This window comes from Aegilops tauschii, chromosome 3, assembly GCF_002575655.3.
Source record: "Aegilops tauschii subsp. strangulata cultivar AL8/78 chromosome 3, Aet v6.0, whole genome shotgun sequence".
Classification (NCBI taxonomy): Eukaryota; Viridiplantae; Streptophyta; class Magnoliopsida; order Poales; family Poaceae; genus Aegilops; species Aegilops tauschii.
In genome coordinates this window covers 17,547,252-17,572,814 of record NC_053037.3, presented here as the reverse complement: position 1 = coordinate 17,572,814, position 25,563 = coordinate 17,547,252, and the positions used below count along the sequence as shown (strand labels likewise).

At 48.5% G+C, this 25,563-nt stretch overlaps 1 protein-coding gene, 1 long non-coding RNA gene and 2 other non-coding genes across 4 annotated transcripts; 3 read left to right on the top strand and 1 right to left on the bottom strand.

The window, feature by feature from the left end:
* Positions 1-908: 908 nt before the first annotated feature.
* Positions 909-1,734, top strand: LOC120976365 (uncharacterized). The gene is made up of 2 exons (XR_005771684.2): positions 909-1,313; positions 1,450-1,734. It is a non-coding gene; the product is annotated as an uncharacterized lncRNA (long non-coding RNA).
* A 945-nt stretch (positions 1,735-2,679) lies between these two features.
* On the bottom strand, positions 2,680-3,875 carry LOC109756868 (uncharacterized). Its single transcript, XM_020315708.4, has one exon. The coding sequence runs from the start codon at positions 3,566-3,568 to the stop codon at positions 2,807-2,809; it is 762 nt and encodes a 253-aa protein (XP_020171297.1). The 5' UTR covers positions 3,569-3,875; the 3' UTR covers positions 2,680-2,806.
* A 4,410-nt stretch (positions 3,876-8,285) lies between these two features.
* Positions 8,286-8,359, top strand: TRNAT-AGU (transfer RNA threonine (anticodon AGU)). Its single transcript has one exon. It is a non-coding gene; the product is annotated as a tRNA-Thr (tRNA).
* A 3,156-nt stretch (positions 8,360-11,515) lies between these two features.
* Positions 11,516-11,589, top strand: TRNAT-AGU (transfer RNA threonine (anticodon AGU)). The gene has a single exon. It is a non-coding gene; the product is annotated as a tRNA-Thr (tRNA).
* Positions 11,590-25,563: the final 13,974 nt, after the last annotated feature.

The following is a 25,563-nucleotide window of genomic DNA, read 5'->3' as shown; positions in this document are numbered from 1 at the left end:
GAGCGAGCCCTAGCCACCATTAGATGTCATCAAGCAATTCCATTCAGATCCATGGGCATTTGAGGGTTGTGCCTAGCCTCTATCTCAAGATCTGTTACAACCTTTTTGGAGGAAGACAATGAGGGGATTGTCATCCACATCGGGCATGATACTATGGGCCAAGGCCACCACCTCGGTTGGAGCCGCCACATCCATCTCTCCTTAGGTGCTCGTCATCATGACCTGATTCGCGATCGATTATAATCATACATGAACCCCTTGTCATGCAAGTTTTAATTGAGTAATTGTTTTTTAGGGTATCGTGCTCTAGTACACAAAAGTAGATTGTGTTATTTCTTTTATTGTTTTGTGTTTTGAATCTTGGCGACCGAAGACATTCAACCCAGCGGTTTGGTTAGAGACATGTAACCTTATAGGCCACACCCTAGTAGTGTTGCTGATTTTCTCTCTGTGTTGTGGTATCTTGTAGCCTAAAAAATAAATACTGTCAGGCATGTGCGTTGGTTGCAGTATTGAATTTACTGAATTGCTCGAAACTAAATTGGGCTGCTACACACTGATAAAGTGTATATCCACGAGCGTTGGGGACATATCTTAACATGCGGAGTGCTTGGTCTGCTTTGGCATTTGACCTAGCAGGCTCCACATAGATTAATAATTAGTATACCTTTGTTCTATTCGAATAACATACTATTAATATTATCACTTAGCCTAAAAAATTATTCTCTTTGTCATTTTAAATATGTCAAATATCACGATCAATACTAAAAAAACTGAGGAATATCCTATTAGTAACAAGAGATTCTAGATCATATACTTTAAGAGTACCTAACATTAACTAAATACATTCACCGATATTCAGAGCAAATAATAATCCACCTTTTTAAGAAGATAACAAGCTATGTCGAAGATAATTTTTACTGTGTGATATGTATGTCATTTTAAAGTACCAAATAATTTCAAATATCATAACTTAAGAACCAATTAATAACAACTTATCCACAAGATATACTTTGGTAGTGTTCAAAAAAAGATATACTTTGGTATACATCTATTTAGTTTTATAGGTACTAATCAACTCCAGCCAAAAGTAGAAGGGCAAGAACTGATCCTTCCAGGTCTGATCATGCCTATATAAACACCAACACAAAAGGCATAGGTTGACAAGTGCAAACTACAAAGGATACTTGCACATACGTAGAAATAAAGAAACAAGAAACCATTCCTCATGGAACTTATCAAGAACAACACAAGAGCCCTACTCTTGGTAGCTCTTGTGATGATGTCTACCACCCTATTATCATGCCATGCAGGTACTACAATCGTTTGTGTATATATTTTCATATTCATTTTTAAGCGTGCGCACACCTTTGCCTATGTAATTCAAACTAACCCATGTAACTTAAGTAATCTATATATGCTGACGCTGCTATACTTTTTCATGCACAGGTTCAACAAAACCAATCCCCCTGAACTTGTGTGTGCGTCTTGCAAGCTGTGAGAAAGGCCATGAATCCGAAGAGGCGTGCAGGAACCACTGCTCATTTTTCGAATTCAAAAAGAGCCACTGTGAACCAGTCAATGGTGGTTCTTGCTGCTGCTCTAATTAAACGCCGTAGAAACAATGGATGGGCCGTGCTAATAAATCGATGCGTGTAAGATAGGCTCAAGATACATGCGGACCATGAATCTGTCTAGTTCATGAGAAATTTTCAATGAAGTATTTATCAGAAATTTGACTGTGATGAGTTCTTCAGAACAGAGGAACCAAATGTTGTTGTTTTTAAGCAAGGTATAAAGATTAATCTATTTTTCACAGTAAAAATAATTGTTTGTTACCGAGGATACGAAGACTGCGAGTGAGCCCATATCGATCTGCCTAGCCCTCGATCGGGCCTGAGTCAGGCACGAAGGCCTGACGAGACGCGCACGAGCCTCACTCCAGCCCTCCAGATTCTTGTAAAGGGAAATTCCAGCCCTCCAAGAGTTTGAGCCGATAGTCAGCATGGGCAGCATGGGGCCAGGTCCGCCGCCCACCAAGTGGCCGGTCGGTGATCCCGGCCCTCCAGCCTCCTCACCACCCGTAGTTAAGGCTCGCCGCCTTCCACGTCGCGCTGCCGGCCGGTGAGACATGCAGGCGGAGCGCCGTTGCCGATGTCCTACCTGGAACGCGCCGCGAAGAATGGTGTACGAGGAAACCATGCGGATCGCTTGCAAAATGTTACCCCGGCGCGGATGTACTCCCTCCGTTTTTAAAATACTTGTCGTGGTTTTCACTCAAATTCTGCGCACAAAACAAGTAGTACTACACGATCTCGTACATTATATACTTGATTAACTCATGATAAAGTATGATTGGAGTAATAAAAGTGTGTGTTCCGTGCGTGCCAGAGACAGAGAGAGACATGCTGCGACGCCAAGCAAGCCCAGCCCCGCAGGAAACCCGGGCGGGGACACCGAGTCCCCATGCACTCCATCGGTCTCTCATGCCGGATCAATCCATGCCTTGCCACCCACTAACCAACGACACAACCAGATGCACATCCCCCGCTCTATCCATGCCTTGCCACCCACTAACCAACGACACAACCAGAAGGACCCCCTCCCATCCCATGCATGCACAAAGCAATAAGCCTACTGTAGTACTCATACTCTGTCCGTCCCGTCACATAGACGCACTGAATCGATCAATCGGTCTCGATTCACATGGACTTTCGATCTTACTTACTTACAAGCAACCATGGCGACAAGTGGACAATCAATCAGTAATTAACGAGTGCGCTTAGCTTGTGTACTACGGCTGGTACTATCTGGTTACCCAGCAGCGCACCCCGAAGCCCCTGCTCTGCTGCTTGCTGGCCTTCTCGCCGCAGTCGCACAGCAGGTGGCTCAGCATGTTCACCATGCTGGTGCCGATGGACGTCACGTTCAGCACCGGGCTCACCCGGACCCCGCCGCCACCATGGACGTCGCTGACGTTCCTGCCACCGCCGTATCCATAGTAGTAAACCGATCTCGCACCGCCACCGCTGTTGCCGTTGTGAACACCACCCGACGCGGCCGTCGTCGTCGTCGTCGGAGCGACTTTCTTGCAATGCGGCCGCTGGTGGGCGCCGACCGTGGCCGCGGCCGCCGCAGAGCCGGTCGAGCGGCTCCGCATGAGCGGGAACGCGGGGCAGGTGAACCTCCCGGACGCCGCCGCCCTGGCGGAGTTGACGCTGCTGCTGCGCGCGAACGGGGACGCCCACGACCGCGGCGCCGGCCTCGTCGCCTTGGCGCAGCGCGCGTGCGGGGCGGTGGGCGGCAGCGGCGGCACGGGGAGCAGCTTGCCGTCGGCGAAGAGGCGGTCGGCCGGCGAGACGTCGGCGGCCGCCGCGTTGGCGAAGTCGAACTCCGGCTCCGGCGCGCGCCGCCGCCTCCGCCGCGGCATGAGGGACGCGTCCGACCGCCTTGGCTCGGGCTGCGTCGTCGCCGGACACGCAGCGGCCGCCGCGAAGGTGGCGAGGTCGTGCGAGAAGGAGATCCTGGGGCTGATCAGCTCCGCCGAAGCCTCCTCCTCCTCCACCATCGTACCACTGGATCAGCAGGGGAAGCAAGTTGTTGTCAGAGATTCAGAATGCGATGTGAGAGCTGCTGCTAGTAGAAGAAGGGTGAGAGGAACGTGGATATAAATAGGTGGCATGGTGAGTATGGTGCGGCTCGGGTCCCGGCCAGGACGGCAGGGCCCGTGCACCGTGCTGTACAAACCTCACATCCGATCGAATTCTGATTGCAAGTGAGAGGTGAGGTTGATTCGATCTCACTCGCGCGACCACATGGATCCTGGTCCCTGGTCGGTCGGGTCACCTACCTACGTGAATGAATGGCATAGGAGGAGTAGCTCCCTTTCTCCGTTCATTGTACGTGAATTTTTGGCAATCCAACTCGGCCAAGCATCAACCTACAAACAATTGATCCTAGTTTACTTCTCACCTTGCAGTAAACTTTTTATCTGAATCTCGTTGGAAGATTTCATGACACTGATTGATGAGTTTAATAATAAACCGCTTAGGTCACATCGTTTTCCCAATTAGTTGGGTACACATACAAATCGCGATGCCAGATTGCCACAGCACTGTACGTGCCGCATGGCTCGACATGGACAAGATAGGAACCCGAGCCAAGCAAGCAAGCAAGCTCAGAGCAGAATATCATGGCGAGGGGTCTATCCAGTCCCTGTCTCCATGAATGGAATGAAATGAAGCAGTAGGATCGAGCACAAACATGGCGGAATGGGCTTCCGTTTTCGTGCGCATTTCGATCGATCGATTGATCGATCAGAAACCTCCAAACGTGAACAGAAGAGGAAGGTTCGCTCCTGCCCGCGGAACAGGAAAACCCTACAGCGAGTAGGATTCTGGTGTCTGCTCTCTGCCCTGCCTCTAGAATCTAGTAGCCGCTAGAGGAGAGAAAAAGCGGGGGCGGGGACGCTGAAATCTTGTCCGTTCTGCCCGGAGTGGTGAAACATCCAATCGACCAAGGCGGAATGGGAAGGTGAATTCTTCCAGGATGTAATAACGTGTCGTGCGGTACACCGTGGTTGCGCTTGGCACTTGCACCCCTTTTGGACAGTGGGCACGCACGCACGCACTCTCAATTATTCGACACGCGCACACTCGCTTTGGCGCAACGCTGGCTTGGCTGGACCAGGACGCATATGGATCGATCGGGACGAATCATTGTGCATCCAAATGATCCCTGTCAACCAAAGGGAACTTTTGCCAACTTTTCGAACCAGCAAGCAAAGCGATTTCATCTCTCGCCGAGGATTATTAACAAGTTACAGGTGCACTGACTCGTCGGTGCCACCGAACGAAACAAAAATATTCTCGTGCTGGTGCCGGTGAAGACGAGAGCGCCTAGGATAGGATAGGGGGCATAGGTGTGGTGGTGGTCAAAGGCTATGGGGCCTCTGGAACAGAGCCGCCCACGTATTCAGGGAAGCATGCATATGCATGTGCATGCGTGGATGCACCACATCGGTACGTGCGACTATGCATGCACGAATGTTTGGACGTGCGGCGCACAGTCATTCTAGGTCCAGGTTTGCAGGGGGGAGCTGTTCCTCCTCGGCGCACACTGTGCTCGTGTCTTTGACCTGCATCCATCGACCGATATCTCCCATGTTCTACGGCGGACGGCGCTGCTCTGCTCTGCTGTGCATGGGTGTTACACCCTCTGACGGTGTCTGGTTGGCTGCTCGGGGTCCCGGCCACTCCTGGATCTATGGTGGTGGATCTTGTCATCTTGCAGCCACCCTCCGCTGTTTCACTCGGGAAGGATGAAAATGTGTGCGGAGAGCAATTCTAGCATACCCCTTAAAACGCGTAAAATTCTGGCGACAATAGGGCTTGGCCCGTTTTTTGGCCAGACCAAAGCCAAAGTCGCCCAGCCCATAAAAGTTTTTACGGTGGCCCCCAAACCGCCCCCCCCCCAACGCAATATATGTACGGGTTCGCGGCGCCGATACGGGTCGAAACCCTATCCCTCCGCCGTTGCGATTCCCCAATCCCCTCCCCCATTTCTTGCCGCCGGTGAGTCCAATCCGCCGCCAGAAGCCACCATGTGGCACGGGATGTGGAGCTCCGACGGTAGAGACGACCCCGAGCTCCTCATGCCGGTGAACAGGGAGCCGGATGAGCTCCCGGCCCTCCGGGCGGTGAAGCGGGAGCTCGAGGCGGAGCCGGTGCGGCCAGGCGGTGGCGTCATCGAGCCGGAGGACTTCCTCCTCCCGGCGGGGGCGGACATCTTCGAGCGCGACATCGTCGCGCGCAGTGCGCGGGAGGAGGAGGAAGTGGAGAAGCGTCGTCGTTGGGAAAGCGAGCTCGACGACGTACTCCTTGAGCAGGGGCTCGCAAAGGAGAAGGAGTTCGTCGACAACCAAGAAGCATGACTCCGGGAAGCCAAGGCGCAGGATGACATCTACGTCGACCTCGTCTTCGACTCCGACGACAACTGAAGTCCGCCGCCGTAGCGTCACCACCGCACCCGGATGGCTCCGGTGAGCCAATTTTTGGTTGTAGGGTTGCGGTGGCCGCCTCTCCTCCTAGCCATTAGTTCAATTTTAGTCTATGTATGAACTATCTATGATGATCAAGTCTGGAAGTCGTTCTATTTCTCCCGCGAAGTCCTTAATTCAAAACTTACAATTTTAGTTGCGATTTCTGTTCTTGTGGACGTTTTCGTCCCGTATCCGAGGCAACGAGCGAACTGTAAACCGCGTTTTCAGTCCACATCTTAAGGGGTCTGCTAGAGTTGCTCTTAGGGTATCTTCAACGGCAACCCACAAATTTTCTCCTGCATCCGTTTGCGAACACGGATGTGGAAGGCCGTCATCCAATATTATCCTATATATGTTCGCTAGTAAATTTAAATTCAAATGTAGGTTGATTCACGCAACGCGACGGATCGCATCCCCGATCACAACAAAAAAAGACAAATATGCTATGGGCTGCCCTAGGTCGACCTGACCGGCCCTAGGGCCTCGAGGTTCGCCGCCCTGCAAGAAGAAGAACGAGGAAGAAGAAGAACAAGGAAGAAGATGAAAGTAAAGGTAAAAGTGGTAGATGATTTGTTCGATTGTTTGTTGTTCAATCGACCGTCACCCCTTAGGTACATAAGAGGCGGATGGACTTCCCGCGCAAGGAAAGGTTAGAATTCACGTTCAAAACCCTATTTGGGTCCAACTCGGAATCCGAACTTTCCAAAACTGTTCGGTTTACAAACTGGCTGCACCTTGCGGGTCACTTTTGAGGCAGTAAACCTTCTCGGATGGAAACGAGCCCAAAAGCAATCTTGATCATTTCGACGAGACGAACAACTTTCATGTTGGACGTTTTTTGATCAGAGGCCATCTTGAGGGGGTTTCGGCTGTTTTCCAAAATCTGCAGCAGAGAAATCCAAAACCAGGACGAACATCCCCGGAGTGTCCAGCCATCCTCAGAGAAATTCAAAACCCGGATGATTATCCCCGGAGTGTCCGGCCATTCTGATGCAGCCGTGCATTTTCAGCTCTAACTTTTGCATACGACCTTGAATTGGGACGATCTTTATATCGAAATCGATCGTTTCGATGAGACCAAGACAATCCGTCTATAAACCTTTCTCATATGAGGCTGTCTTGGAGGCTTAATTGGCCGAACAATACTCTGAATACAAAACCTAGTACTTTGAGCATAGTTTCGGCTCTTGAGATGAGCTCGGATGGCCATGGCACAAACTTCAAAGATGTTCATATCGACAATACGGAACTCTTTCATGTAGATCACCTCTCCATTTCAGGCCATCTTAAATAAGTTCTTGACCGTGCCAAAATCTGGTGTCAACAACTGCAAAGACTCGGTAAAGAGGCTGCAATTTGACCGGAGCAAAGAGATGGGAAGCCTTGATCGATGAACGTATTTGGGCACCAAATGTTGTCACTCTTTCATCCGCACGGACATTACCAATAATGGTTTTTGAAAGCGCCTTGAGTCGCCCATGCAAAGAGATGGGAAGCCTTGATCGATGAACGTATTTGGGCCGGGGATGATCCCCTAGAAGTGCAGGCGTCGTCGAATCACTATATCTTCACCATGTTGTCGATGAAAGATTTCACCTTCACAAAGAATCAGACCAACAAAAAAGACTTGACACAACAACATAAACTCAGCAGATCTGAATAATCAAATCTGCGAGGACAGAAAACTCTCTAATCTCATGGCACTACCAAAAGAACGAGAAGAAATTTATTCTCACAAAACTACAGTGATCACTAGACGATGGCGAAGGACATAGAGGTCTTGAAGATCTGAGGTCCCCTCATCTCTCAGCGCCAAGATGGCAGCCGGAGGCGAGGGGGCCTTAATTTCTCAGATGATGGCAGTGGCGGCAGGAGAAACCCTAAGTGGAAGCAAGTCCGTGTCTCTCTGTGCAACTGTGCAAGGCTTCGGTCTCTATTTATGTGTCTGGGCCTGGACCTAGCCAATGGAAGGAAAAAATAAACAGAGATCTGGACCTAGTCGATGCTGGGCTTGGGCCAGGTTTTATTTCAGTTTTGTGGTCCTGGGCCAACTTGTAGTAGTACACCGCAATTTTCTCTGTGCAAAAGGGGAAGGACGAGAATTCTGTTTGACCATTCGATCATTTAGCAGCGTGAAGCACTGTCTGAGAGACTTATAGACCACATTTCTACCACCAGTAGTGAATTTGGCCCGTTTAGAGGACCTTTTTGTTCCTATATACCACATTTATTACCATCAACAGTTGCTTTCATAGCTCAGTTGGTTAGAGCACCCGTTTAGTAAGCGGGAGGTCTTGAGTTCAACTCTCAATGAAAGCATTTTACCTTTTTACTCTTTTCCTACCCATTCCATTATTTTTTTTCCTCCTCTCTTGGCGGGATTACTTTCTATACTTTCTCATAGAGATGAAAAGCCACAGTAGCAGATCGAGAAGCTAAGATTAAGTTTTGTTCAATGAAAGCAATTAATGAGGACATGGTTCAGAGGGTGAGTATGATGGCAAAACAAATGTACACTGCAGCAGAATTTTGCAACAACAACGTTCAGAGGGGAGAGTGATAGGAAAGACTTCAACACTCCCCTTTGTTTCAACTCTCAATGAAAGCATTTTACCTTTTTACTCTTTTCCTACCCATTCCATTATTTTTTTTCCTCCTCTCTTGGCGGGATTACTTTCTATACTTTCTCATAGAGATGAAAAGCCACAGTAGCAGATCGAGAAGCTAAGATTAAGTTTTGTTCAATGAAAGCAATTAATGAGGACATGGTTCAGAGGGTGAGTATGATGGCAAAACAAATGTACACTGCAGCAGAATTTTGCAACAACAACGTTCAAAGGGGAGAGTGATAGGAAAGACTTCAACACTCCCCTTTGTTTCAACTCTCAATGAAAGCATTTTACCTTTTTACTCTTTTCCTACCCATTCCATTATTTTTTTTCCTCCTCTCTTGGCGGGATTACTTTCTATACTTTCTCATAGAGATGAAAAGCCACAGTAGCAGATCGAGAAGCTAAGATTAAGTTTTGTTCAATGAAAGCAATTAATGAGGACATGGTTCAGAGGGTGAGTATGATGGCAAAACAAATGTACACTGCAGCAGAATTTTGCAACAACAACGTTCAGAGGGGAGAGTGATAGGAAAGACTTCAACACTCCCCTTTGTTTCATTGAACACAATAATAATTCACGAAAATGCAGGCCGAGATATTGGTCTCAGAGCTAGTGGGCGTGTCCTTTTATTCCCCTCCCCCTCCCCCTCGCGTCGCCTCCCCCCAGGCGGCGCCAGGGGCCCCGAAACCCTAGCGCCGCCAGCACCTTCTTGCCGCCCCTTCCTGCCGCCGGCGTGGGCCGCGGTGGCGGCGGGCCTGGTGCCGAAGGTTTCTGGGCGGGTGGATGCGGCGGATCCCATCTGAGGCGGCGGGGGCAACTCCTCTCGTGCGATCCAACGGCGGCGGCTAGGACGGCGAATCCGGGCTGTGCGGCGGGGGCCGGAGCACCATCGCCAGCGGAGCGGCGACCCTGCATGGACGGCGGCGGTGGCAGCGCCCCATCCGGCGGGGTGGGCTGTCCTGGTCATGATGGTGATGGCGGTCACTGCGGATCCAACACCCCGTTTGGATCCGTCGCGGGGAGGCCTTCCGCCGACTGGCGGCGCGTGGAGGGACCGGTGAGGAGATGCCGGATCTCCGCCGGAGTACCTACGGCGACATACGTCTTCGTGGCGAGGTTCCGCTCGGTTCCAGCCAGCCACGAGGTCGGGAAGACGTGGCTTCCGGTGAAAATCGCGCCTGACTGCGGTCTTGGCGGACGATGGCGGCGTCTCAGACGTCGTTCCCTTCTGGAGGCATCGTCGTTGCAGGTCACATCAACCTGATCGGGAAGTTCCTGGGGAAACCCTAGATCTGGGTATACCGGATCGGACGATGACGGTGCCTTCGGTATCGTTCTCCCTCATGGGGGTATCGTTTTGGAGCAAGTGCTGGTTGGAGGGGACAAGAGGAGGAGCGGTGTTTCCTCTGCTCCATTGATGACGGCGGATCTCGGCGGCGTGGCGCAGTGGAGACTCGGCGCCTGATGAGCGGAGAAGGACTCGCGCAGGAGGGTGACGCTGCCTGGCGTCGTGGTGGCGTCGGCGGCAGTTAGACCGGGCAAGGTTGATGCAGCAGTACAGCTCTGAAGATGGATTGGTGGCAGGTGGCTGCGGCGGCCTCATACCCGGCAGGACGTCCTGGTTGAGAAGCACGCCAGACTGATGGGTGCCCATACCCGGCAGGCGTCCTGGTTGGGACCTCAAGTCTTAGATGTTAGGTTTGGCTGCGAGGTCTGTTTGATATTAGGCCAAGACTTTCAGCGCCCCTACATCAACTGGATAGGGATAGCGACAGATGTTGCTTAGTTTGGTGGCTTTAGGTTTATTGTTGTATGACTCTGTAAAGTCTTGTGTCAATAATTAATAAAATGGCCGTATGCATCGTCCAGATGCTGAGGCCAGGGGTCGTCCTTCTTTTCCAAAAAAAAGTAGTACAAAGTAACCAACAGGACCAGCTAGCAATGTTATGTCTGGAGAGTCTGAAATCCAGTATTAAGAAACCGCCATTGTAGAAAGGATGGAATCTAGTGCTAACTCGTGTTCATTCAGAAGTTCAGTCACCTCGGCACCAGTCAGAAAGCAGCAACAACAGTATTTCGTTTTGAGGTATCGCTCTGCATCTGCTAACCATTGATTGCCTGATACGTCACTACTTATCCTGAAGAACTTTGTTGTTGTTGTTGCCTAAAAGAACCTGCGACTAGGGGTGGCTATCGAAAACTAAAATTACGACTAGGAAGGTGCTTTGCTTCATCTGAAATTTCCGTCTAAAACAATCATCTTGGACCCACGATCAAAAGTGACAACATTATTCAGAAACTTAATTCAGCACTCAGAAGCTGCAAGCATGGAATGGAACCTTATGCTAACTCGTATTCACCCTGAATTCGACCGACACACAATCAGCAATGTTCAGAGGCACAACACTACGATCTAACAGCGATTCGTCAAACAGACTAACTACAGGTGCCCTGTATGCTTCAGGGGGACACCAAATGTACTTTGCCCAACTATGTAGCTGTCTGAACCAAAGAACACCGCAATTTCCGCCTTCCTGACTGAGGTCTCCATGGAAAGGGAATGAACCCGGGCTGGCTCGAGAATTCTCCTGACTGACTCGGTCATTTTGTACACACTTATGCTAAAAAACAATATTAGTACACACTTTAGCATGAAGTTACTGCCTGCCAGATGATTCGGTCTTATTTTTATCCCGTTGGCGGGTACTGTTAGGTTATAATAAAGCTACTGTAAATTTTATCAACAGTTCCTTTCATAGCTCAGTTGGTTAGAGCTATGAACGGCCGGATGATTCTGGTCTTACTTTTACCCTGTTGGCCAATACTGTTAGAAGAAGCTACTGTAAAATTTTGTTAACAGTTGCTTTCATAGCTCAGTTGGTTAGAGCACCCGTTTAGTAAGCGGGAGGTCTTGAGTTCAACTCTCAATGAAAGCATTCTGTTTTTTCTTTTATCGACCAGTGTCATTATTTTTGAAAAAACCACGTCGCCAGATTGAAAAAGCTAAAGTTAAAGTTTTGTTCAACATAGTTCAATTATGTTGTGCAGTGACGACGCAGGAAAAATTAAGCAGAGCTCATAACGACAGCAGGGTTCAGATGGTGAGAGCGATAAGAAAAACACAGTAGTAATTCACAAAACTGCAGGCCTAGATATTGATTTCAGTGCTACTCCCTCCGTTCCGAATTACTTGTCGCACGTATGGATGTATCTACATGTATTTTAGTTCTAGATACATCCATTTCAGCGACGAGTAATTTTAGACGGAGGGAGTACAAGACAAGCAACCAAGAAGAAAACCATAGTACTAATTCACAAAACTACAGGCCTAGGAATTGATTCAGATGGTGATGGCAATGTGTTGCCAGAAGATACTGAAATTCAGTATTCAGAAACTGCCAGCGTACAAACGATTTAATCTAGTGCTAACTTTGGATTCATTATGAATTTTAGTCGCAAACAGTCACCTCGGAACCGTAAATCTTTCAAAAAGAAAAACCAGACGGTTTTAAGTTGAACAGATGCATGGATCTTGTGCATCAACTAACAACGATCCGATTGAACTAACACTATAAGAGCCAACATTTCTGCAAAAAAATAAATAAATTATATATATATATGAGCCAACCTTGCATTTTTTTTGCGGGATAACCTTGCATTTTGTGGCATGTTGAACAGAAGCATGGATTTCCGAACACTATAAGCGCCAACCTTGTGCTAGTTTCTGTTCACTCTGAATTCCACTCACACACAATCACCATAGTTCAGAGCCGCGACACTATGATCTAGCTGAAATTCGTCGACCAAAAACTAATTACAGGTGCCATGTATGCCTCAGCTTCAGCGGGGCACCAAATGTACTTTGCCATACTATGTAGCTATCCTTTGCTAAATCATACAGACAGCTAACTGTCCCCAAAGAAGAGAAGCGAGCCGAGACATTGGGTATAACATTCTGAAGTAGAGTTCAGAAAACTGCAGGTTGAGCCAATCTGGAGTCTCAAGGGACTAAATATTCAGTATTTGAGAAACTGCAACCTGAGTGCATCGCAGGCACTCACATGGTAGATTGGGTTCATTCTGAATTTCAGTCATACACAAGTCACCATGGCACATTATCTCTGATCTTAATATGTGGACAAACTGACTGCATGCAAGTGAACTCAAAGCTCCCCCCCCCCCCCCCCCCCCCTCCCTCCCTCAGTTTGGAAGTTAAAACAAAAAATCCGAGCACCAACCGTGAAGAAAACAACACCAAAATGTGCTAATCTAAAAAACAAGTGAGTCTGAAGAGACTAAACCGCAACCTGAGAGCATCGCAGGCACTGCTATGTTCTAACAGGGATGGGTCAAACAAAAGACAAAGTATATAGATAAGGTATTCCAAGGTCTTGTGTGACCCCCTAATGCACCGTGCCAGCACAGCTATCCTTTTGCTGAATCCTGAACCATTCAGATCGCTAACTGTCACTGAAGAACAGAAACAACACCAAATATTTGTCTGAAGAAACTGAAATTCAGTATTCAGAAACTGCCACCACAGAAAGGATGGATTCTAGTGCTAGTCGGAGTTCATTCTGAATTTCAGTTACAACACAGTCACCTTGATATACACTGCCTCGTGCCTTCAGTTTAACAACTAAAAGTACTCTGCATTCAGTATTCAGAAACTGCAAGCATAGAAGGGTTATGATAAACTTGAGTTAACTCTGGATTCCACCCGCACACAATCACCATAGTTCAAAGCCACACCAATTCGGACAAAAACTAGATACAGAATCACAGATAAGGGATTCCAAGGTATGTAAGCTTCAGAGAAGAGGAACACCAAATGATCCACTATGCAGCTATCCCCTTTGCTGAATCCTGAATCGCTCAGACCGCTCACTGTCAGTGAAGAACAGAAAGATCAACAAAAATTGCAGGTCAGAACGCATACACATGAGAAATTGAGAATTGAGAAGTAGGGCAATTACCTTGTCCTGGTTCTCCCCGGAGGGAGCAGCCTGGCTGCTCTGACCGACGAGGTAGAACAGCACGCAGGACACCACGCTGAGCGCCAGAGAAGCGCCGAGAACGGCGAGGATGCCGTACATCTTCCCGCTCCCCTCGGGCTGTCCCGGCGCCGCCGTTGATGGCGACGAACTGCCGCCGCACGAGGCTCCGAGGCGGCTGATCGCGACGCGTAGCCCGCAGGCACGGGCGGCGTGGCGGCTCGCGTCCCTGATCCTGAAGCTCTCGACGCCGCGCGGGCGCTTGGGCTGCCGACCCGCGTCCTTCGCCGTGACGTCCCTCGCCCAATCCGAAACCGAGGAGCCGCGGGCCATAGTAGACGAGAGGAACCTGTCGAGGACGATGTCGCCCCGGCGAGCTCTGGCGCCGGCCGTGGCTGCCGCTTCCTCCGGGATGAGCTGGGGCTGCTTCCTGCCTCGAGCAGGGGGAGCTGGGTCGCCTGCGGCCGGTGCGCCGGCCGAAGTTGACGCCCCCGCGGAGGCGAAGCGCATCGGGGAGTACTGCTTCCTGCTTCGCGACGGCAGGCGGCGATTGGAGTCCGGCGGCGAGGCGTGCGCGATCGCCACCGTGGCGCCGGGCGCTGACAGATTACTCCGTTCAGTGAGTACAGATGGATCATGATCAGGAACGTAACCAAGAACAGAATGCTTCGAATTGTTGATCGATCTTACCGGCCGTCGCAGAGAAGTCCTCGTGCGTGCCCGCCGCTCGCGCCGGCGCCGAAGACGACGACGCGCCAAGAACAGGCGCCTCGGAGCCGGCACCGTCGGGAGCTCCCACGGCGACGAACTTCGTCGGCCCGGCCTGCTTCCTTGACCGTGCGCGGAGGGAGGTGTACGTCGGCGTCGCATCGGCGGCCGCTGATCGGAACTCTGGCAAATTCGCGCCAAGTTGAATCAAGATTCAAGAACGGACGCGCCGCAGCCTTCAGTTCAGGGAATCGGTAAACACATGCCGGTGGCTGGAAATCTTACCGAAGTGAGTCTCCATAGGGTCCTCGAACGCCTCGCGGTCTTCGCTCTGGATGTTGGCAGACGCCGCCGCGACCTCGTCGGACTCCGGCGAAGGTTCCTGCGCCAAAGAAAGAACCAACAAGAACGTCAAGAAACAGAGCATTCCGCTCTTTCGGTCCCCCGCCGCTCTGAACCACCATCAATCAATTACCTCAAGATCCTGCTTCTTGGCGCCCTCCGACGCGGCGGCACCGACGGGATTGTGCGTCTCCGGGGCGCGCTCCTGGTCGCCCTCCTTGGCGCTGGCCACCTCGCCGGCGAGAACCGCCGCCGGAGCGGGATCCTCCCCGCCCTGCTCCGTCTGCCCCTCGAGCGGATCAACAGCCGCGCGCTCGTGTTGCTCCATGGGGATCGAGTTCTTGGCGTGGACGAAGAAGAGGGGGCGAGGGGGGAGGAGGAGGGAAGGCGGTTGTTCGAACTTTGAAAGAAGGCGGGGGAAGATGGTGGGGGCAAAGCCAAGGGCGCGAGCGGTTATGAGCCGAACCAGGTTCGTGAGACGGTTGCCGCTCCGGTGTTCAGGCCCGAGTGTTCACGGGATCGGATGGTGGGCCCTCCTCTTCGCTTTCCTTGAGATCCGTTCGAGTGCAAATGTTGCATACTAACAACGTTTTCTCACAAAAAAAAGTTTTAAACAAACAGAAGCTAACAACTTGATACCACTTTTCATATATTTTTTGCAAAACAGTACCGGTTTGGGATGCGACATTGCAAATTGCACTGATAGTCGTCTAATTTTTTTAGGGGTAAAGCCAACTTTATATTAATCAAAAACCGCAACTAGTAGGACACAATTTTGGTCATGTGGTTGCTCAAACCAAACATGATGACCCGGGGCTAGCGAAAGAGAAAATCTAGCTAAATTATGTGCGTCGAAATTGACCGCACGACTTTGATCTTGGTGATGATTGCTCCAATTCTTCCATGGCTGCCTTGCTTAATATCTATCACCACTTGCTTTGAGTCAGAAGCTACAATAATGTTTTGCCGGTGAAGATCTTGTGCTAATGATAGGGCTTTTCGACAAGCTATTGCCTCCAACGTCAAAGGGTCGCAAACTCCTCCAATGACCAGAGAGGAACTGCCAGGGTAGTTTCCAGCGTTATCTCTACAGATAGCCGATGCTGAGCTCCCTCTGCCTGGTCATCGACATGGATTTTAGCATGTCCCTGTGGGGGCACCTTTGGACGTTGAACTCTTGTACTCGCAGGTGCGGTACCTACTGCTGTACCCGTAGTCCTTTTCTCCCAAATAATTTCGAGCTCCGAAATGAACCGGTATACAAACACATGCAATGTTGCCAGTGTTTGGAAGATTCCTTCATGGATAGACTTGCGTCGAGACGACCATATGGCCCATAATGTGACCGCCATCTTCACAAACTTCTCATGTCATAATGCCTCAAGAAGAGAGAAGTGTTGGAAATATGCCCTAGAGGCAATAATAAATGGTTATTATTATATTTCTTTGTTCATGGTAATTGTCCATTATTCATGCTATAATTGTATTGTACGGAAATCGTAATACATGTGTGAATACATAGACAACACCATGTCCCTAGTGAGCCTCTAGTTGACTAGCTCGTTGATCAATAGATGGTTACGGTTTCCTGACCATGGACATTGGATGTCGTTGATAACGGGATCACATCATTAGGAGAATAATGTGATGGACAAGACCCAATCCTAAGCATAGCATAAAAGATCGTGTAGTTTCGTTTGCTAGAGCTTTTCCAATGTCAAGTATCTTTTCCTTAGACCATGAGATCGTGCAACTCCCGGATACCGTAGGAGTGCTTTGGGTGTGCCAAACGTCACAACGTAACTGGGTGACTATAAAGGTGCATTACGGGTATCTCCGAAAGTGTCTGTTGGGTTGGCACGGATCGAGACTGGGATTTGTCACTCCGTGTGACGGAGAGGTATCTCTGGGCCCACTCGGTAATGCATCATCATAATGAGCTCAATGTGACTAAGGCGTTAGTCACGGGATCATGCATTGCGGTACGAGTAAAGAGACTTGCCGGTAACGAGATTGAACTAGGTATTGGGATACCGACGATCGAATCTCGGGCAAGTAACATACCGATTGACAAAGGGAATTGCATACGGATTGATTGAATCCTCGACACCGTGGTTCATCCGATGAGATCATCGTGGAGCATGTGGGAGCCAACATGGGTATCCAGATCCCGCTGTTGTTTATTGACCGGAGAGGCGTCTCGGTCATGTCTGCATGTCTCCCGAACCCGTAGGGTCTACACACTTAAGGTCCGGTGACGCTAGGGTTGTAGAGATATATGTATGCGGAAACCCGAAAGTTGTTCGGAGTCCCGGATGAGATCCCGGACGTCACGAGAGGTTCCGGAATGGTCCGGAGGTAAAGATTTATATATGGGAAGTCTTATTTTGGTCGCCGGAAAAGTTTCGCACTTTATCGGTATTGTACCGGGAGTGCCGAAAGGGGTCCGGGGGTCCACCAAGGGGGCCCACCAGCCCCGGGGGGCCACATGGGCTGTAAGGGGTGCGCCTTGGCCTATATGGGCCAAGGGCACCAGCCCCAAGAGGCCCATGCGCAAGAGATAAGAAAAAAGGGAGAGTCCTAAAGGGGGAAGGCACCTCCGAGGTGCCTTGGGGGGGAAGGACTCCCCCCTGGCCACACCCTTCCTTGGAGGAAGGGGCAATGCTGCGCCCCCCCCCCTCTCCCTTGGCCCTATATATAGTGGGGGGAAGGGAGGGCAGCAAGATCTAAGCCTTGGGCACCTCCCTCCTCCCCTGCAACACCTCTCTCTCTCGCAGAAGCTTGGCGAAGCCCTGCCGGAGACCCGCTACATCCACCACCACGCCGTCGTGCTGTTGGATCTCCATCAACCTCTCCTCCCCCCCTTGCTGGATCAAGAAGGAGGAGACGTCACTGCACCGTACGTGTGTTGAACGCGGAGGTGCCGTCCGTTCGGCACTCGGTCATCGGTGATTTGGATCACGGCGAGTACGACTCCGTCATCCACGTTCATTGGAACGCTTCCGCTCGCGATCTACAAGGGTATGTAGATGCACTCCTTTCCCCTCGTTGCTAGTAGACTCCATAGATGCATCTTGGTGAGCGTAGGAAAATTTTAAATTATGCTACGATTCCCAACAGTGGCATCATGAGCCAGGTCTATGCGTAGTTACTATGCACGAGTAGAACACAAAGTAGTTGTGGGCGTTGAGTTTGCCAATTCTTCTTGCCGCTACTAGTCTTTTCTTGTTTCGGCGGCATTGTAGGATGAAGCGGCCCGGACCGACCTTACACGTACTCTTACGTGAGACAGGTTCCACCGATTGACATGCACTAGATGCATAAGGTGGCTAGCGGGTGTCTGTCTCTCCTACTTTAGTCGGAACGGATTCGATGAAAAGGGTCCTTATGAAGGGTAAATAGAAATTGGCAAATCACGTTGTGGTCGTACGTAGGTAAGAAACGTTCTTGCTAGAAACCTACAAACCACGTAAAAACTTGCAACAACAATTAGAGGACGTCTAACTTGTTTTTGCAGCAAGTGCTATGTGATGTGATATGGCCAGAAGATGTGATGAATGATATATGTGATGTACGAGATTGATCATATTCTTGTAATAGGAATCACGACTTGCATGTCGATGAGTATGACAACCGGCAGGAGCCATAGGAGTTGTCTTTATTATTTTGTATGACCTGCGAGTCATTGAATAACGCCATGTAAATTACTTTACTTTATTGCTAAACGCGTTAGCCATAGAAGTAGAAGTAATCGTTGGCGTGACGACTTCATGAAGACACAATGATGGAGATCATGATGATGGAGATCATGGTGTCATGCCGGTGACAAAGATGATCATGGTGCCCCGAAGATGGAGATCAAAGGAGCATGATGATATTGGCCATATCATGTCACTATTTGATTGCATGTGATGTTTATCATGTTTTTGCATCTTATTTGCTTAGAACGACGGTAGCAAGTAGGATGATCCCTTATAATAATTTCAAGAAAGTGTTCACCCTAACTGTGCACCGTTGCGAAGGTTCGTCGTTTCGAAGCACCACGTGATGATCGGGTGTGATAGATTCTTACGTTCGAATACAACGGGTGTTGACGAGCCTAGCATGTACAGACATGGCCTCGGAACACACGCAATACACTTAGGTTGACTTGACGAGCCTAGCATGTACAGACATGGCCTCGGAACACGGAGGACCGAAAGGTCGAGCATGAGTCGTATAGAAGATACGATCAACATGGAGATGTTCACCGATCTTGACTAGTACGTCTCACGTGATGATCGGACACGGCCTAGTTAAACTCGGATCATGTTTCACTTAGATGACTAGAGGGATGTCTATCTGAGTGGGAGTTCATAATCAGATGAACTTCATTATCATGAACATAGTCAAAAAGGTATTTGCAAATTATGTCATAGCTTGCGCTTTAGTTCTACTGGTTAAGATATGTTCCTAGAGAAAATTTAGTTGAAAGTTGGTAGTAGCAATTATGCGGACTGGGTCCGTAAACTGAGGATTGTCCTCATTGCTGCACAGAAGGCTTATGTCCTTGATGCACCGCTCGGTGTGCTGAACCTCAACGTCATCTGTAGATGTTACGAAACATCTGACATACACGTTTTGATGACTACGTGATAGTTCAGTGCGGTATAGAATTGAGGCACCAAAGACGTTCTTGAAACGTCGCAGAACATGTGAGATGTTCCGAAGACTGAAATTGGGATTTCAGACTAGTGCCCACGTCAAGAGGTACGAGACCTCTGACAAGTTTCTTAAGCCTGCAAACTAAGGGAGAAAAGCTCAATCGTTGAGCGTGTGCTCAGATTGTCTGAGTGCCACAATCGCTTGAATCGAGTGGGAGTTAATCTCCCAGATGAGATAGTGATAGTTCTCCATAGTCACTGCCACCAAGCTAGTAGAGCTTCGTGATGAACTATAACATATCAAGGATAGTTATGATGATCCTTGAGCTATTCGCGATGTTTGACACCGCGAGAGTAGAAATCAAGAAGGAGCATCAATTGTTGATGGTTAGTAAAACCACTAGTTTAAGAAGGGCAAGGGCAAAAGGGATACTTCATGAAACAGCAAGTCGTTTGCTGCTCTAGTGAAGAATCCCAAGGCTGAACCCAAACCCGAGACTAAGTGCTTCTGTAATGAGAGGAACGGTCACTGAAGCAGTACTACCCTAGATACTTGGTAGATGAGAAGGCAGGCAAGGTCGACAAAGTATATTGGATATACGTTATATGAATGTGTACTTTACTAGTACTCCTAGCAGCACCAGGGTATTAGATACTGGTTCGGTTGCTAAGTGTTAGTAACTCGAAATAAAAGCTGCGGAATAAATGGAGACTAGCTAAAGGTGAGATGACGATATGTGTTGGAAGTGTTTCCAAGGTTGATGTGATCAAGCATCGCATGCTCCCTCTACCATCGAGATTTGGTGGTTGCGCTGAACATGATTGGATTATGTTTACCGCAAAACGGTTATTCATTTAAGGAGAATAATGGTTACTCTGTTTATTTGAATAATACCTTCAATGGTCTTGCACCTAAAATGAATCTCGATCGTAGTGATACACATGTTCATGCCAAAAGATATAAGATAGTAATGATAGTACCACATACTTGTGGCACTGACACTTGAGTCATATTGGTGTAGAACGCATGAAGAAGCTCCATGTAGGTGGATCTTTGGACTCACTCATTTCTGAAAAGATTGTGACATGCGAACCATGTCTATTAGTATATATGCATGAAGAAACTCCATACAGATGGATCGTTTGGACTCACTTGATTTTGAATCACTTGAGACATGCAAATCATACCACATGGGCAAGATGACTGAAAGGCCTCGTTTTCAGTAAGATGGAACAAGAGAGCAACTTATTGGAAGTAATACATTTTGATGTATGCAGTCCAATGAGGGCTGAGGCATGCAGTGGATATCGTTGTGTTCTTACTTCACAGATGATTTGAGTAGATGCTGAGTGTATTTACTTGATGAAACACAAGTCTGAATTATTGAAATGTTCAAGTAATTTCAGAGTGAAGTTGAAGATCATCGTGACAAGAGGATAAAATGTCTGTGATATGATCATAGAGATGAGTATCCGAGTTACGAGTTTGGCACACAATTGAGACATTGTGGAAAGTGTTTCACAATTAATACCGCCTGGAACACCATAGTGTGATGGTGTGTCCGAACATCATAACTGCACCCTATTGGATATGGTGCATACCATGATGTTTCTTATCAAATTACCACTATCGTTTATGGGTTAGGCATTAGAGACAACCGCATTCACTTTAAAAGGGGCACCACGCAATTCCGTTGAGACGACACCGTTTATAGAAACCTAAGTTGTCGTTTCTTAAAAGTTTGGGGCTGCGATGCTTATGTGAAAAAGTTTCAGGTGATAAGCTCGAACCCAAAGCGGATAAATGCATCTTCATAGAATACCCAAAAACAGTTGGGTATACCTCCTATTTCAGATCTGGAAGCAAAAGTAATTGCTTCTAGAAACGAGTCCTTTCTCGAGGAAAAGTTTCTCTCGAAAGAATTGAGTGGGAGGATGGTGGAGACTTGATAAGTTTATTGAACCGTCGCTTCAACTGGTGTGTAGCAGGGCACAGGAAGTTGTTCCTGTGGCACCTACACCAATTGAAGTGGAAGCTTATGATAGTGATCATGAAACTTCGGATCAAGTCACTACCAAACCTCGTAGGATGACGAGGATGCGCACTACTTCAGAGTAATGCGTGATCCTGTCTTGGAGGTCATGTTGCTAGACAACAATGAACCTACGAGCTATGGAGAAGCGATGGTGGGCCCATATTCCGACGAATGGCTCGAGGCCATGAAATCCGAGATAGAATCCATGTATCAGAACAAAGCATGGACTTTGGTGAGCTTGCCCGATGATCGGCAAGCCATTGAGATAAATGGATCTTTAAGAAGAAGACGGACATGGACGGTAATGTTACCGTCTATGAAGCTCGACTTGTGGCAAAGAGTATTTTCACAAGTTCAAGGAGTTGACTACGATGAGTTTTTCTCATCCGTAGCGATGCTTAGGTCCGTCGGAATCATGTTAGCATTAGCTACATTTATGAAATCTGGCAGATGGATGTCAAAACAAGTTTCCTTACCAGTTTTCGTAAGGAAAGGTTGTATGTGATACAATCAGAAAGGTTTTGTCGATCCTAAGGATGCTAAAAGGTATGCTAGCTCCAGCGATCCTTCCATGGATCAGAGCAAGCATCTCGGAGTCAGAATATACGCTTTGATGGGGTGATCAAAGTTTTTGGGTTTATACAAAGTTTGTTAGAAACTTGTATTTACAATAAAGTGAGTGGGAGCGCTACAACATTTCTGATAAGTATATGTGAATGACATATTGATGATCCGAAATGATGTAAAATTTCTGGAAAGCATAAAGGGTTGTTTGAAAGGAGTTTTTCAAAGGAAGACCTGGATAAAGCTACTTACATATTGGGCATCAAGATCCATAGAGATAGATCAAGACGCCTGATGATACTTTCAAAAGACAGCACACCTTGACATGATTTTGAAAGAGTTCAAAATAGATCAGCAAAGAAGGAGTTCTTGGCTGTGTTACAAGGTGTGAGTATTGAGTGAGACTCAAGACCTGACCACAGCAGAAGATAGAGAAAGGACGAAGGTCGTCCCCTATGCTTTAGACATAGGCTCTATAGTATGCTATGCTGTGTACTGCACATGTAGTGTGCCTTGCCATGAGTTGGTCAAGAGGGTACAATGGTGATCCGGGAAAGGATCTCATGACAGCGGTCGAACTTATCCTTAGCACCTAGTGGATTAAGGAATTTTCTCGATTATGGAGGTGGAAAGGAGTTCGTCGTAAAGGGTTACGTCGATGCGAACTTTGACACTAATCCGGATGACTCTGAGTAGTAAACCGGATTCGTATAGTAGAGCAATTATTTGAAATGGCTCCAAATAGCGCGTGGTAGCATCCACAAGATGGCATAGATATTCGTAAAGTACACGGTTCTGAAAGGTTCAGACCCGTTGACTAATAACCTCTCTCACAAGCATAACATGACCAAACCAGAACACATTGAGTGATAATCACATGGTGATGTGAACTAGATTGTTGACTCTAGTAAACTCTTTAGATGTTGGTCACATGGTGATGTGACCAGTGAGTGTTAATCACATGGTGATGTGAACTAGATTATTGACTCTAGTGCAAGTGGGAGACTGTTGGAAATATGCCCTAGAGGCAATAATAAATGGTTATTATTATATTTCTTTGTTCATGGTAATTGTCCATTATTCATGCTATAATTGTATTGTCCGGAAATCGTAATACATGTGTGAATACATAGACAACACCATGTCCCTAGTGAGCCTCTAGTTGACTAGCTCGTTGATCAATAGATGGTTACGGTTTCCTGACCATGGACATTGGATGTCGTTGATAACGGGATCACATCATTAGGAGAATGATGTGATGGACAAGACCCAATCCTAAGCATAGCATAAAAGATCGTGTAGTTTCGTTTGCTAGAGCTTTTCCAATGTCAAGTATCTTTTCCTTAGACCATGAGATCGTGCAACTCCCGGATACCGTAGGAGTGCTTTGGGTGTGCCAAACGTCACAACGTAACTGGGTGACTATAAAGGTGCATTACGGGTATCTCCGAAAGTGTCTGTTGGGTTGGCACGGATCGAGACTGGGATTTGTCACTCCGTGTGACGGAGAGGTATCTCTGGGCCCACTCGGTAATGCATCATCATAATGAGCTCAATGTGACTAAGGCGTTAGTCACGGGATCATGCATTGCGGTACGAGTAAAGAGACTTGCCGGTAACGAGATTGAACTAGGTATTGGGATACCGACGATCGAATCTCGGGCAAGTAACATACCGATTGACAAAGGGAATTGCATCGGATTGATTGAATCCTCGACACCGTGGTTCATCCGATGAGATCATCGTGGAGCATGTGGGAGCCAACATGGGTATCCAGATCCCGCTGTTGGTTATTGACCGGAGAGGCGTCTCGGTCATGTCTGCATGTCTCCCGAACCCGTAGGGTCTACACACTTAAGGTCCGGTGACGCTAGGGTTGTAGAGATATATGTATGCGGAAACCCGAAAGTTGTTCGGAGTCCTGGATGAGATCCCGGACGTCACGAGAGGTTCCGGAATGGTCCGGAGGTAAAGATTTATATATGGGAAGTCTTATTTTGGTCGCCGGAAAAGTTTCGCACTTTATCGGTATTGTACCGGGAGTGCCGAAAGGGGTCCGGGGGTCCACCAAGGGGGCCCACCAGCCCCGGGGGGCCACATGGGCTGTAAAGGGTGCGCCTTGGCCTATATGGGCCAAGGGCACCAGCCCCAAGAGGCCCATGCGCAAGAGATAAGAAAAAAGGGAGAGTCCTAAAGGGGGAAGGCACCTCCGAGGTGCCTTGGGTGGGAAGGACTCCCCCCTGGCCGCACCCTTCCTTGGAGGAAGGGGCAATGCTGCGCCCCTCCCTCTCCCTTGGCCCTATATATAGTGGGGGGAAGGGAGGGCAGCAAGATCTAAGCCTTGGGCACCTCCCTCCTCCCCTGCAACACCTCTCTCTCTCTCGCAGAAGCTTGGCGAAGCCCTGCCGGAGACCCGCTACATCCACCACCACGCCGTCGTGCTGTTGGATCTCCATCAACCTCTCCTCCCCCCCTTGCTGGATCAATAAGGAGGAGACGTCACTGCACCGTACGTGTGTTGAACGCGGAGGTGCCGTCCGTTCGGCACTCGGTCATCGGTGATTTGGATCACGGCGAGTACGACTCCGTCATCCACGTTCATTGGAACGCTTCCGCTCGCGATCTACAAGGGTATGTAGATGCACTCCTTTCCCCTCGTTGCTAGTAGACTCCATAGATGCATCTTGGTGAGCGTAGGAAAATTTTAAATTATGCTACGATTCCCAACAAGAAGAGCCATTGTTTTGCATTAGGTTCCGTCGCAGCAACCAAACGTTGACCTAGTTCCTCATCGACCAGGGCCCATGAACATCTCGATGTCGTGCATTCCAGTAGCGAGTGCCGCCAAGAGTCCGGCGAACCACAGAGACCACATGAGCTCAACGATGACATGTGTCTATGAGCTCTCGCATCTTTTGTCGGGAGTGATTGTTTCGAAAGCCGCCATAAGGATTTCCATGCCCCATCTTCGTTCATTGTGCATAATGCAATGCCCATGATGACAAAAATATCAAATGAAAAAGAACCCTCCTGCAGTCGTTGTCTATCCCACGTAGCTGAGGTGGCATCAATTAATTCAGAAATATGTGTGGGTGGGTCTTGAATCAAACACCCATACGGTCGCATCAACTCATCTCGAGGAAGGCAATTATCATTCCAAATGTGTGCGTCCTCTCCATTGACTATCCTCTTGATCAACCCTTGTTTTAGAGTATCTCTACCGTCCAAAATAGCTCGCCAGATCTGACTTGGGTGGCTATCACGATTTGCATGCAACATCGATGACTCCGAGTAGTAGATACTTTTCAGAATAAGGGCACTTAGAGACTCAGGGTTCTGCAAAAGCCTCCATGTCTGTCTGACAAGAATGGCTAGATTTAAAAGTTCAAAATCTTTGAAGCCTAAACCCCCATACCTTTAGGTTGTGTCATAGCCTTCCAAGAGACCCAATGAGGTTTGCGATGTCCATCCTTACTTCCCCACCAGAACTTCCTGATCAACATTTTGAGATGTTCACACAATCCTCTAGGAAGTTTGAAAGATGACACAGAGTACACTGGAACTGTTGGGGAACGTAGCATGCAATTTCAAAAAAAATCCTACGATCACACAAGATCTATCTA

What these genes read in the sequence shown, in the direction of transcription:
- LOC109756868 (XM_020315708.4), bottom strand. Translation starts at nt 3,568, where the DNA reads ATGGTGGAGGAGGAGGAGGCTTCGGCGGAGCTGATCAGCCCCAGGATC.